This window comes from Triturus cristatus, chromosome 3_1 (assembly GCF_964204655.1).
Source record: "Triturus cristatus chromosome 3_1, aTriCri1.1, whole genome shotgun sequence".
NCBI lineage: Eukaryota > Metazoa > Chordata > Amphibia > Caudata > Salamandridae > Triturus > Triturus cristatus.
In genome coordinates, this window is record NC_140583.1 from 59,230,557 (window position 1) to 59,242,625 (window position 12,069).

The following is a 12,069-nucleotide window of genomic DNA, read 5'->3' on the forward strand; positions in this document are numbered from 1 at the left end:
GGAAAAGGGTGCCCCTTTTTTCTATTCAATACATTGCTGTCATATTATCTGTTTTTGTAAGGACTGCCTTGCCACAGACAAATGAATAAAAAGCTTGGAGTGCTAGGTAAATGGCTAGTAACTCCAGGCAGTTGATTATGCCTGCTCTGCTGAAGAGGAGTGTATGTATGTGCCCTAAACAGTTATGTCATCAAGATGTGCGCCACAGCCTGGGTGAGAAGTCAGTGGTAATGGTCACGAGAAGAGGGAACAAGAATGTCCTGCCTAGCAACAGATTGATGCTGTTCCACCAATGCAGAGTGTGCTGAGTGCTATCCTTCTCAGCACTATATCTTCTAAATTGACGCTCCACTAGTGACCATTGGCTGGTGAGGCACTGTTGCAAGGGGTATATGTGAAATACAGCATACCAAACAATTGCTGTGCACGTCACCATCCTCCTCAGCAGTTTTATTAGTTCTTACCGACAATGGGTACGTTGACTCAAAGAGTCAGCATCTGTTCGAATACCATCACACTCCTCTGGTTAGTATGCCTTGCCTAGGACGGTGTTTGATCCTAAAATGCTTGGATCTGCTGAGGTTGTAGGTGGAATTGCTTTGTGTTTACCGTGGACCCTCATTGGTTCTGCTGCTGCTCTTGGTTAGCCAGTTGTTGAGATAAGGAAAGATATGGATGCCCGCTCTTTGCAGACGAAAGGCCATGACAGCCAGATACTTGGTGAAGAACCTTCGGCTGTTGTAACCTCAAAGGGCAGTATCGGGCAGTGACAGTGCTGTCAGGACGTACCGATGATGGGTGGGGATGGATGGAGATGTGGAGGTAGACATCCTTGCAGTCCAACACCATCATAAACTCTCCTTGTTCAAGCAGCGGGATGAACTAAGGGAGGAGTCACTCCACACCCAGTGTGTAGAAATCTGCTTTTTCTGCCGGGTCACCTTAAGTTCTTCACCTTTTGCTACACCCTTTATTTCTGCTGGCTTTAGAACTCTGTGCGCTTTAACCAGGCTAACCAGGGGTAAGTGGCTTGTGCTCCCCTTTTAAAATGGTTGAATTGGATTACTCCTAATTGGCATAGTTAACTTACCTATAGTTCCCTAGTATAAGGTAGGAAATGCACTCAAGGCCCTGGAAGTTTAATGCCACTAGTGCATTGCAGCATTTATTGTGCCATCCACTATAGTGGCAGTGCAAACATTACTTCATGCCGACCATTGTTACCAGACTACAACAGTACAAAAGGTGCACTGCAACCTGGTAAAGTAAACCCCTTTTTGACAGGTAAAAACCTTCCTTTTAAATATCAATAAGCCATCCTTATGTAGGCGTTGTAACCCAGGAGGCAGGATGCATGGTATTTAAAAGAAGAACATGTACAAATATAATGTATTTACAGACACACAAAAGTTATTTTTACTGTAGCAGGCCCAATTGTACTACATAGGAACCTAGACTGCAGATGCAAAGACTAATACTCTACCTGAGAATGGGACCAGCTAGAAAAATAATTAAACAATTATTTTTAATAGTTATTGAAAAAACACCTCAATGGAAAAGTTGCATTTCAATAAATATCAAGGAAAGGTAACTTTTATAGATAATACCTGAACCGGTCTGAACTGTCAGAAGTCTGATTAGCATAATCCTCTGCCAGTTCTCTGCCTGCTCTCAGTCTTAAATAGGTGTGAAATGCCTCCCGGGGCAAACAGGCTGATCTGAAAGGGCAGAGATGAGTCCTCTGACCTCCACAGAATATGCAGGGTGGGGGCTGTGGGACTCCTTTTGACAGCACAGTGTCAACTCCTACTTGCCAAGGCTTTAGAACAGTACTCCTGTTGTAGATCGGGATTTAAAGGACTAAGTCAAAAGGTAACATCTTTGACCCAGAGAAAACGAGTTGGTGTATCCGACCCTCGCTCCATCACGATCAGCCTCAAATTTTTCCTAGGCCCCGGTCTACTGTAACTATTGACTATCATTTACGCTTTGTGCTTTTTTGAACCATTTCTACTTCAAACATTAAAGATTTATACCTATGGTTCCTCTTACTGGATTTTTTAAATTTTGTTGTCATTTTTTTTATTTATTAAATGTTGCTCTATTTTTCTAATTCAAATGGAGATTTTTATTGTTTCGCGTTTTGATTTTATACAGTACCCGCACAGCAGCCCTACCGATTGCCAAGCATTGTGGGTTAGGCTTGCGTATTTTAATGCCTATTCCTGCATCACCGCACTGGCATGAGTTATGCCCTTAATTGGTCAAAGCGCTGCAACTCTTGCATCCCAGCAGCATTAGAGCCCAACTCTGGTGTGTGTGTGTGTCACAGGCAGCCAGAGCGCAAGCCAGGCCCAGTGTTAAATAGAGGACTATGGTTGTCATGGATTCACCGTAAATTCAGCCCTGGCCTTGCTTGTTGATCTTGTTTGGCTCACAGCTTCCGCTCATGTGGCACCGGACCCGTTTTGCTGTAGTTAGACTGTACGGCGCGGAGTTTAATGCCTCTACAATTCCCTTCCTGTGGTGCCTAGAATAGGAGGTGGCGCTGTTGGTCCCCAAGCTGCTTCCAGGACTGGCACTGACTGCATGATACAACGGTCAGCCACACGGACCGGCATTGTCCTGCGGCTCGCGAGATGGCCGCTCTCCTTGGTTAAATGGGCTGTTACTTGTACAGGTGGGCGATCTGCTGTCAAATGAACATGTAGTCTGTATTAGTTATGAAGCGCTGTCTGTACCATAGGCAAGGTCCCGCTATTTAAACTGCGGAAAAGTAGATGTGTAATGTAGTCGGTGGCAGCGATGAAGCGCCCTTTTAACCCAAGCTTTGCCCTATAAAACTTCCAAACAATGTGGATTCTTCCCATCACTTATGCACTCATTTCAAACGTCAATGAGAGTAAGGTGAAAGCTTCAAACTTTGATTTGAGAGAGGGACTGATTTGCCCAGGGCGAAACTAGAAAACCTGGGATCACTCCTGGTTTCCCTGCTTGACCAAATTGTTTTATTTAACTATGCCTCCGTTTTTTGTTCATGATCACGCATGAGAGCACCTTCAACTACGTGATCTTAGATGCACGCTGGGCAAAATCCTCTCGTGGTTCATTTGATATCCTACAATGTTGCTCCATTTATAGGATAAGATTTTAGGCCACATGTAGGGTGCAAATGACGACTGACTTGGTGTACTTTGGGGAAATGTTTTAGCATGCATTTAAAATAAGTACACCTTTCAGAATTTTAAAGACCCTTTTTTTCAAATATTTCCATGACGTTTGTAGGTTTTTATCCATGCCAAATATTTTCAAGGCTCGGCTTGTGCACAGGCACTTGGCGCCAGAGCCGAGTTTTGGCTCGACTGTCCCTCAATCTGTTGGCTCACCCACCTCTGCTGACCAGGGAGCGCAGCACCACTGACGGTAGGGACAGTCCAGTTCCTCTGCCCCACAGGGAGTCCTATACACCTGCCTGCGGTATCTCTGGCGATCAGCGATGGCTACCCGCCCCCTTGCTTAGATAAACATAATAGCCATTTGTACCGGTTAAGAGATTATGGTTCAAGGGGTAAGAAATATTGAATTCCGATAGTTTAACGCATTAGTTTATGTGTAATCTCCTGAGAATTCCGGCCAGGTGGCAACCTTGGTGATTGACAGATATATCTGTCACTTTCACTCTGTGTACCTGCTGTAAGGTTTGTCTAGTACACTGTTGTAAATGCAGAACAAACGTTTTCCCAACAGGAATTGGGTAGTATTCATGTCAATTATCATTCTCTGCCATTTCAGACGTTTTGCAACAGTTTCAATATCTTTTTAGAGCTTGTAACTGCCGATAAGAGTGTAGTTAGAAGTCTCTTTTTATGCACGTCACTGCTTGGGTTTGCTCACGGGAAAATGTCACTCAAGGTGTCACACATTTGGTCTTTGAATGTCACTCAAATATACTGAAACCATGGAATTGTCACGAATATTCTGAAAATCTGACAGCTATGCGACAGTAATATTTATTTGACGTTGCTCTATTTGAACCCGTCTGTTCTGTGCCATGGCAGTCAGGCGGTTGAGTTCAGATTCATTTCGTGACTTGGAGGGCTCACCCTGTCCAGGGTTACGATTATTCCATTAATTGGGCAGTCACCTTCCAAAATAATAATCCAATTTCTTACATGTGACTGGAAACGCCTTGAATAAAAACAACTTGTAATTTTCAAGCCCAACACCAGATGGCAGGAGTATGCAACGCATGTGTATTTACAGCCACACATGCTATGAACACAACTTTACGGTGAAAGTAGGACAGGACTCATCGGATTTCTGAATTGCAGGTTGCATTTAGATGCCGGAGTGGTGGGTCACGTGTGCATGTAAATACTACAGTATTTATACAGTCCTCGCTACCCCACGTGGGGCACTGAAGCACTAGCCTACATGGGTAGCGTGCTACACGTTATAGGGTGTATGGTTGGAAGTGTGATTTGGATTTTTTTATGCAATGCAGGAGGTGTCTCCCTGTCCTGTATGAAGACCCCCGGCGTGCGGTAATCGTTCTATGGGACGAAGCACCTGGCGCTTTGGAGGTAGAATGGTGTGAGAGATAAAAGCGCAATTTATGGTTTTTTGTAAGCTGGCTGACGCAAGCAGCTCTGCGGGTCCATTTTTGATATTTTTAGGATCATGGTCCACATACCTGGTCACTGCTCTTGGTCGTCCAACTTCATATTTTGTTTACATGTTTGGTCCTCATCAGCCGTAGTTAAAGGAAGAAGTGGCGGGGAGATCTGCTTGGTTGGGCTTTGTTACTATTATCCAATATTTATTTATTATTTGGATTTTGTAGAGCGCGCGGCCACTCAATGGGTGCCCAGCACGAAGGTCCGCTGTCCACAGGTAAGGTATACGGATTATAGAAAAGCCAGATTGAACAGCCACATTTTAAGGCTCTGTTTAAAAGCACTCATCTCTGGTGACTCGTAGTTCGAGAGGGAGGGCCTTCCAGCTGGAGGTGGGGGGGGGTGGGACTGTGAAGGAACAACCCCCCCCCCCCCATTTCTTTCTCCTTGTTCTTGGAACAGCCGCCTCCATGGCATCAGAGGAGCGCAGCGCGATTGTTGGTAGATAGTCCGTGAATCTGTTGGCCAGTTAGCAACCCCTTGAAGGGCACGCTTTCACAAATGATCATGGTGAGATGTAGAGAAGCTCGTGCGGTACCTGCAGTGGTGCACTAGATCAGAGTGCTCTGATTGGCCAGCAGCAAGTGGCAGATCACTTAAGTCATTTCATGCCTGTTGAGTTGGTGAAAGCGGATTTATAAGTTAATGCAGTTGTGGGTGATGAACAAGACTAGTAGAAGATGTGTCGTGTGTGAGTGTAAGAGGACTAAGCTACAATTGGCTGCTTGCCACTGAGGGTGATCACATTAGTATGGGGGTGAAGGATTATACATGAATTAACATTACTACGTAATACTCGGGCTAGGCATAGGTCAGCTCTTCTCATCTTACCTGGATATACCTGCGGCAAAGTCCTCTTAAGCACTTTATCGCACTTCCGTCGAGACCTTTACAAGCGCTTTAAGGCTTCCATCTAGGCTTTAGGAGTGACTTGCGAGGCGTTAGACATTATAATTAAAAATCGGTTTCCCCTCACTCTACGGCTCATAAGGTCAGCCCTTCAAAGAGTTTTTGCAATCGTCTATTTTTTTTTAACACAAGATAACCCTTCCACATTATATTACATGTTCTTCTCCCCCACATTGAGTTTTTGAACAGAGACTATTGTTTCAGTCCCCACCCCCCGCCCCCATCTCCACTGGATCAGGTTACCTGTTTCTATGCAACTCCGGGGAGTCCCGCAGACCCGCCTACGCAATGTGGTGTGAAGAGCACTGGACGCCAGTTGTGTAAGCATTTCAGTCACTGTAGTTGAACAGAAGGAAGGCAGTAGCATACTGCCTTACATCCCAGCAGTCACTTTGCCCCAATGCATCACGGTAGAGGCAGCGTATGATAACACTTACTTCAGCAGTAGTCTTTAGTTTTTCACCTTTGTGGGTGCAGCCCATGCAGTGTAATTCTAGACGACACGAGGTTCTGGATTCATTCTTTCATCATTAGACAGTAAAAAGTAATTTTGAAGGTGCTGGAAATGCTGTCCCAAGTCCTCTCAGGTCTCTGTACCACTCACTTGGTGCAGGTGCATCAACGCAAGCTCATCAGCTCCGTAGCTCAAGGGAACGTTTTCATACAATAATGTGTGTTATCATGCACTGCATTTACCATGATGCATTGGGCCAAATGGACTGCTGGGATGTAAGGCAGTATGCTCTCATCCGCCTTCGGTTTTCCTTCTGTTTGAAAAGGCTTCCTCGAGGTACTGAGCTGACGAGCTTGAGTTGACGCACCTACGCTCAATGAGTGCTACGAAGACCTGAGAAGACTCTGGGCAGTATTTTCAGCACCCCCAAAACGACCTGCTGCTCTCTACTGATGAAGGAATTAATTCAGAAACATGTATAGAGTTACACAGCACAGGGTGCACCAACAAGGGATGATACATTAAACACTATCACTGAAGTAAGTGTTATCATGCACTGCATTTACCATGATGCATTGGGCCAAATGGAGTGCTGGGATGTGAGGCAGTGTGCTCTCATCCGCCTTCGGTTTTCCTTTTGTTTGAAAAGGCTTCCTCGAGGTACTGAGCTGACGAACTTGTGTTGACGCACCTGCTCTCTACTGATGAAGGAATTAATTCAGAAACACGTGTCTAGAGTTACACAGCATAGGCTGCACCAACAAGGGTGATACATTAAATACGATCACTGAAGTAAGTGTTATCATGCACTGCATTACCAGGATTCATTGGGGCAAATGGAGTGCTGTGATGTGAGGCAGTGTGCTCCCACCGTCCTACTGCAGTAGAACAGATAGGGGAGTGGAGAGCACGGTCGTGGTGTGAAGAGCACTGGACCTCGGTGGTGAAAGCGTTTGAATCCCTGTAATTGAGCAGCTGGGGGAAGGGGAGAGTGCAGCTCTCGATGTGCAGAGCACTGGACTCTAGTGATGTGCTTTAGCCCCAGTAACCACACAGCCGGGGTAAGGGGAGAGCACAGCTCACGGCATGAAGAGCACTGGACACTAGTGAGGTACTTTAGCCTCAGCAACCACACCGCTGGGGGAACAGGGGAGAGCGCAGCATATGGTGTGAAGAGCGGTATAGGTCATAGGATATAGGCACCAAAAGGTGGTTTCACTAGATATTTACAAGATGAGTTTCTGAGTTGTAACGGTGCTGTGGGGTTGGGGAGAACCACCTGCCTCCCTAGATTTTTGTGGCAAAAGCAACAAGATACAATGATTGTAGAGACCCTAGCACACGTAATATTCAAGTATGGTTCTTTTCCAAAGTTATTCACATTAAAGTAGTGGATCAATCAGTCAAGTTGTTTTTCTTTTTTTCTCGAACACGAGGAGTCTGGTGTGGGGTCTGAGACGCAGAACGGCGGCTTTATTTCAGATTTGGAAATCCTTATACGGAAGAAGGGTGCTTATCTGTCGCCCAGCTGAGCTAGAAACATCTAATTAATCGTGAAGTACACCCTACGCCACAGGATTAATGTGGCTTGGAATTATCACCGTATTATTAACTACAAAACAGTACTACCGTTCAGCCGTGAACAAGTTGCATGTACAAAAATACTGAGGCGACGAAACACGTGTTGGCTAAAGAACGTTTTACTCACCGGAAACCTGAAGTTTGATTAAAGAAAAAAAGAAAAACAACTTGACTGATTGATCCACTACTTTTATGTGAATAACTTTGGAAAAGAACCATACTTGAATATTATGTGTGCAAGGGTCTCTACAATTATGGTGTGAAGAGCTCTGGACACTAGTGATGTGTTTCAGTCCCTGGAGTTGGGGCGAGAGTACCGCTCATGAGAAGAAGAGCACTGAACATAAGTGAGCAGTTCAGGTCCCATCAGTAAAACAACAGGGGGTTCTTGACCCCACATGCACGTGTCCTGGACCCCCATGCTCATGTGCCCAGGACCCCCACGTTGGCTTGACCCCTTGCGCTCACGTTGGCTTGACCCCTCGCGCTCACGTGTCCTGGACCCCACACTCACGTGTCCTGGACCCCACACTCACGTGTCCTGGACCCCACACTCACGTGTCCTGGACCCCACACTCACGTGTCCTGGACCCCACACTCACGTGTCCTGGACCCCACACTCACGTGTCCTGGACCCCACACTCACGTGTCCTGGACCCCACACTCACGTTTCTTTGCACGTAGTCCCAGGCATCCTCGGTGGCTGTGTTCTGCATGTCCTCGTAGTTGTACGTGATAATCAGTTTGTTGATGACTCCGGACAGCTCCGTTTTTAGCTGTGAAAACAGAAAAAACACATGAGAGCCAAACAAGAAGAAAGACTTGTACTTGAAGTCATTACCCAGGTGCAAAAGGCCAGAGGTCTCTGACCAGGGTCAGTTGGGAAGTTCTCCTCCTGGCCCTTTTAGAACAAACCCATAGAGAGGGATAGCCCAGTAGGGCTGCAGTAAAGACCAGTTAAAGTCAAGAGGAGCTGGGGCCCAGAGAGGGACAGGTCAGGAGGAACCTACCGCTCACCGTAGCCTCTCTATTGGGCAATCCAATGCTGAATATTGAGGGCAACCCGCTGCCCACCGCAATACTCTCACGCTGTAGGACTGACGCACTATTTTTCTAGCCTTTTCTATTTCCCAAAGAGGTTACCATCCAAATTCTGAAAAACACTGAAACTTTCCATTTTTTAATTACCTACACAACCATGGCTTCTACAAAATCTACCGCTGTTGTGTCCCACAGAAAACACTGCCACATAGTACCATTGATGACTTCGCTGGTGACATCACCTACACAAGAAAAGCCCTCTCCACAGTTAGAAAGACTGATTCAACAGTACCGAAGTATGAGAATGCACACAGATATCCCTCTCCACAGCAGACGTGCTTGGAGGGTTTATATAGAGAGGAATGGCTGGGGAGTCCCACTCACAAGCAATCGATGGGCAACAAGGCATTAATAACAGATGGAAGTCTGCAGTACCACTGTGGGCGGCTAGATGTCCCCACATAGTTATATACACAAGAAAAGCTCCTGCAGCTCCAGTTACAAGCAATTAATGGGCACCAAGGCACTACATCTGATGGAAGTCTGCAGTACCACTGTGAGCCGCTAGATGTCCTCGCAGGGTTATATACACAAGAAAACTCCTGCAGCTCCAGTTACAAGCACTCGATGGGCACCAAGGCATTAAATACAGATGGAAGTCTGCAGTACCACTGTGCCGCTAGAGGACCTCAGAGTTCTATAGATATGAACAGCTACTGCAGATCCACTCACATGCTGGAGAAGGTACTGTTGACTAGTTATCTACAGCTGGGGAACATCTATGGTGTTTGTGCTCAGACCACAACTAAAACAACTCAATTGAGAGTATTTCAGGGCATTTTTAACAGATTTGTTTAGAACATTACCTGACCTTGGAAGCCAGGCATAATATTTCTTAACATGAGCATTTCTCAATTATTTTACTTGTGTTTTAGCACCAACATACTTTATCAACTGCACAGAATTGTGTTACAGTCCTGCCCAGTAGGCACCGGCAAAGTCCTGGGCCTAGAACCCTGGCCTCTGTACAACTGGTCAAGGTGTGTAGCTGTGAGAAGCAGCACTGGGCACAAGGCAAGGCCTTTGTTTACATCCTGTGTACAATACTCCAATCTCAAAAACCCTTAGGGCACTGTGGCCTCCATCTTTGAATTCAGTACTCGACAGCCCGATCCCATGGTTGGTGGGTCCAAGGTGCGACTTTTGGTCACGCCCTTCCACAAATATCGCTATATCAACTGTTTACTGGACGACAACATTTGAGGCAATATTGTAATATGTCCACTCCCCATGGGATCAGTCAAAACACTGTATAAGTGAAATTAAATTATGGACATGTTTAATGTTCCAGTGCTTTTGTACAAACCTTTAAACATGGGTTTAGTTATCTTCAATAATCTAGCACAAGCATTGTTTCTCAAGTGTTTAAACCCCTACTGTGAATCCGGGGAACCAAAATGCAGTTTTATCTAGGAAAAAGAAAAAACTGCAGTTTTTGGAACGGTTGACGTGATTTTAATTTTTTTTTATATTAAAACTGGGTTTTAATAACTTGGTATCAATTGAAGAATGTTTGCATAATTTTGAAAAGTTTGAATGGCTGGTTACAAATTCTAAATGTTCTTTATAATTTCATATACGTATTGAAGAATGGCAGTTAAGAGCTTTTGAAACTTAACATTTTTTGTAAATTTAATTTAAGACTTACAAACAAAAAAAGGTAGATGGGATTAAATAAAAAAACATTGTTAATGTTGCATTTAAAAAATTGGAACTGTCGGTTAAAGAATTTATAATTTGAGATCAGCAATAGCTTCCAAAAGTATATTGTTCGTTTAAAGCATTAAAATAACTCCTGCAGGTATGGGCTGATGTTGATTCTCTGTGGGGGAGACAGCCCACGCAGGGGGCTAGAGAAGGCTTCCTGAACCTGAGCGACGTTACTGCTCTCCAACTCATACATTCATGGGGGGTCTGGTGCAGGAGTAGTCTCTGACCTGCAAGGCTGGTCATTCGGATTTATAGACCCTTTTACACGGCTTTCAATCTACCGCCCGGCATACAAAGCCAGCAGGATAGCGGAGTGGGGAATACAACCCCTTTACACATATGTTTAGGTCTTGCCTACTGGATCGAGCATTTGCGGTCTGCTGCGAGACATTGCATTGCAAGTTTTTTCAGTTTTTTCCTTCAATTAAGGAAAAGGGCTGCATTTCAAAATATGAAAAATTGCTTTCTTGAGAAGCAAACACAGACATGGTCTGCTGTCCCCCACCGGTCACAGTCCCTGTTATTTTTGCAATACCAAATGGGTCGCAAACCGAGACCTACCTCATGAATATTAATAAGGTAGGTCTATTTGTGATCCACTGGGAATCGCAGAATGTGTCAAAGACACATTTGTACATGAGGGTGTGCGATTGCAAAAATGTGCTATTTGGTAATCACAAACGGTTACCCACATACATTCGGCCCATGTTCCTCTCTGTCATCCATTTGCTTCTCCCTGCCCTCCGCAACGTTGCGCTCACCCTAGTGTGCCTCCTCCATTGCTGTCTAGTCTGTGTGCTTGCCCTCCGCCCATTCAATGTTGCTGTATCCCGTTGCGTCTCCTTCTCGCCCTTCTCTCTCACCCATTGCTTATCCTCCCCAGCCCGTACACCGTGCCTGCTCACCAGTGTGCTTCTCTCCTGACCGCTCCATGTAGCTCCGTCTGTTCCTTCTCCCCTCAAATGCAGTTACCATCACAACTCAGATCGGTAACAAAACAGAAAAAAAGTGTCTGCATAATTTTGTAGGTGAACGCCGCTATGCAATGACATCACCAACCGCACCAAGATGCTATGCAGCATGGCTAAAATCCATTGGCAACCCCAAAAAGACCCAAAGGCGAGACCCATTGCTTTGCCAAGGTTTATTAATCAACCGCATGCCCTACGAAGCCAGCAAAGACTGTTCAGTGGGATACACCGACCCCTTTCCACAGGTTTTCAATCTACCGCCCTCCATACAAAGCCACAGAGGTGCAACTAGAGCCAAATATCGGGGGGGGGGGGCTGATTCTTCCAGCAATATGCAGAGTGGCGATGCAGGGGCGCTAAGAAGGGGTGAAAACACAACAAAGCCTCGTTAACAAGTAAATGGTCTTTTAAAGACCTGTGACGTACTCGGGTGCGGCTGTGTGTGCGCCCGGGAAGCTGTCTCAGCCGGTCTGACCCACACGACGGGGGTGGGGGGCTGAAGCCCTTTGAGCCCAATGGCCGTTGCGCACCTGCAGAGCCACGGCAGATTGTTCTGTGACATACGCCGACCCCTGTGCACAGGTTTTTAATCTACCGCCCTCCATACATAGCCCCAACAGATAGTTCTGTGTATACACCAACCTGGGTACACAGGTTTTTAAATCTA

At 45.7% G+C, this 12,069-nt stretch overlaps 1 protein-coding gene across 2 annotated transcripts in view; it reads right to left on the minus strand.

Moving 5' to 3' along the window:
- The window catches only part of CD82 (CD82 molecule), a 200,300-nt gene that overhangs the window by 12,555 nt on the left and 175,676 nt on the right, over positions 1-12,069 (minus strand). For both annotated transcript variants that reach the window (XM_085643451.1, XM_085643452.1), the window contains exon 6: positions 8,289-8,396. In XM_085643451.1, coding sequence (XP_085499577.1) covers positions 8,289-8,396 — 108 coding nt within the window. The remainder of the gene's footprint in view (positions 1-8,288; positions 8,397-12,069) is intronic.